Source organism: Anneissia japonica, unplaced genomic scaffold, assembly GCF_011630105.1.
Source record: "Anneissia japonica isolate Jap-2015-1 unplaced genomic scaffold, ASM1163010v1 scaffold1813_len188347_cov109, whole genome shotgun sequence".
NCBI lineage: Eukaryota > Metazoa > Echinodermata > Crinoidea > Comatulida > Comatulidae > Anneissia > Anneissia japonica.
In genome coordinates this window covers 126,992-129,458 of record NW_022711452.1, presented here as the reverse complement: position 1 = coordinate 129,458, position 2,467 = coordinate 126,992, and the positions used below count along the sequence as shown (strand labels likewise).

Here is a 2,467-nt window from a genome sequence, read left to right as displayed (position 1 = left end):
GTGTACAAATCTTCCTGGAGCCTACCAGGTACCCACTTGTACTCCTGGGTGGAGAGAGGCAACCGTAGATAAAGTGCCTTGCCCAAGGACACAAGTGATTTGCACAGCCGGAGTTTCGATGATTAAAACTACGATTTCGGTTCAATAATTTTTTGGTTTCAAAAAATATCGATATTTTAGGCTTCAATACGATTTTTTTACAAAATGGAAGGCCAAAACTCATTAAATTTCACATTTTCTACACAAGGTACAAACGCAAATTTAAAATCTATCTAGAATAATTATTAAACTACCCAGTAATGTAAACATTTACTATATATATAATGTTTGGGATGCAACTCCTACTAATCAAACCATTATGTACCCCACCACTGAAGAGTCGGTACTCCGATAACATTGAAAACATGCTAGGTAGGAGGACGCGACACCGCAACTGTTGCAGGTCGATGTCTAGGCTAGGCCTACTTCACAATTCAAGCCTTCCAGGTGTTGTCTAGCGTGCTGCGTACGTGGGCCTGGTGTAGGCCTAGGCATGATAGAGGTTTTATGGTGTCATAAAATATGTAAGGCCCCATAAAAAAAATATTAGTTTATCACCCACTCCCTCATCACTTTGGGAAAATTCAGATTTTTTTTTTAAATCAACATAGATTTCTCAAACAATCATTTTTTCTACTTTTCTTACTTGAAAAGCTCAGGATTTCTTGCAAATTATGTTTACTGGTACAACAAAAACATATTTTTTTATATATAAATTTGATTCCAATGTTATGAATTTTTATATATTTTTTCCTAACTATTAATTTACCAGCAAAAAAAGGGGTGGGCTTAGGTGAAAAAAAACCCCTCCCTTATCAGTTTTTATTCTTTGATAGGGTGATAAACTAATACATTTTTTAATGGGGCCTAATGTATTGTATTAATTATAGCACAACTACTTACTTACTTACTTACTTAATCCTCTTCATGCTCATAAGCACATAAGGCAGTAACAAATGATTTCCATTGTCCTCTATCCTGGGCCATCTATGATATTTCATTGATTGTTTTTGACATCTGTTTTCTTTCTTCTTTCACCGTTCGTCTCCATGTCCCCTTCGGCCTTCCTCTTTTTCCCCCATTGGTTTCTATCTTTCTGCCTGTCTTGGATGACGATCATTTTTCAGTCTAAGCACATGACCCAACCAGTTCCACCTCCTCTTCCGAATCTCCTCGTTTATATCATTTATTTGGGTTTTTCTCCTAATTTCCATGTTTGTTACCCGATCTGGCCACCTGATGTTTAGGATCCTTCTCAGGCACCTCCCTTGAAAACCTCTTAATCTTGATTCAACTTTTCGATTTGTTCTCCAACTACCTGCTGCATATAAAAGGACTGACCTGACATTACTTGAATAATTTTTTAGCTTCGTCTTTAACATGATATGTTTTGCTTTCCAAATTTTGTTTAGCATTTTGAAGGCATTTGTTGCAAGTCCAATTCTTCTTTGGATTTCTGTTTCGATATCTCCGTTACTGTTGAGATTGCTTCCCAAATAGATGAAGTTGTCAGTTTGTTGGATTTTGTTTTCTTCGATGACTATTTCTTTTTCCATTTTCAGGTTGATTTTCATTATCTTTGTCTTTTTCTTGTTTATTTTAAGGCCAATATTCATCTGGCTTGCTTTACAACTCTATCTGTCTTTCTTTGCATTTGTGCTTGGTTTGCACTAATCAGACATATGACGTCGGCAAAGTCTAGGTCCTCTAGTTGTCTAGTGAGTGTCCATGGTATGCCTTTCTTTTCTCTTAGAGTAGCCATCTTCATTGTCCAATCAATTGCAAACAGAAAGAGGAAAGGAGATAGTATGCATCCTTGTCTGACACCAGTAGTTACTTCAAACTTGTCAGTTGTCTTGCCCTCATGTAAAACACAGCAGGTATACCCACTGTACATCTTTTTGAATATGGTTATTAGCTTTTTTGGAATTCCGTAAAGTGAAATTATTTTCTAGAGTGTCTCCCTGTGGACAATGTCAAAGGCTTTTTCAAAATCTATGAAATTCAGGTGAAGGCTGCTGTTCCACTCTATGCTCTGTTCAATTATGGTTCTAAGAGTGAATATATGATCCATGCACCTCGTTCTTTCCTGAAGCTGGCTTGTTCTTCTCTTACTACTCTTTCTAAGGATGTTTTCATTCTTTCTAGTATGATTCTGCTGAAAATCTTTCCTGGTATAGAAAGCAGGGTTATGCCTCTCCAGTTGTTACAATCTAAACTATCCCCCTTTTTTGGTATTTTTACAATAATTCCAGACTTCCAGTCTTCTGGTACTTCTTCTTCTTCTTCCCAAATTCTATTTAATAGCTTTCTTAATGCTTTAGAACTGACGTCTATGCTGGCCTTGATCATCTCACCTGTAATTTTGTCCTCTCCAGGTGCTTTCCAGTTTCTGGTCTTTTGGATTGCTTGTTTGACTTCACTTAAG

The 2,467-nt window shown here is 36.8% G+C and overlaps 1 protein-coding gene across 1 annotated transcript in view; it reads right to left on the bottom strand.

Moving 5' to 3' along the window:
- Positions 1–2,082: 2,082 nt before the first annotated feature.
- The window catches only part of LOC117107507, a 2,035-nt gene continuing 1,650 nt past the window's right edge, over positions 2,083–2,467 (bottom strand). The window contains exon 4 of the mRNA XM_033249202.1: positions 2,083–2,461. Coding sequence (XP_033105093.1) covers positions 2,083–2,461 — 379 coding nt within the window. The remainder of the gene's footprint in view (positions 2,462–2,467) is intronic.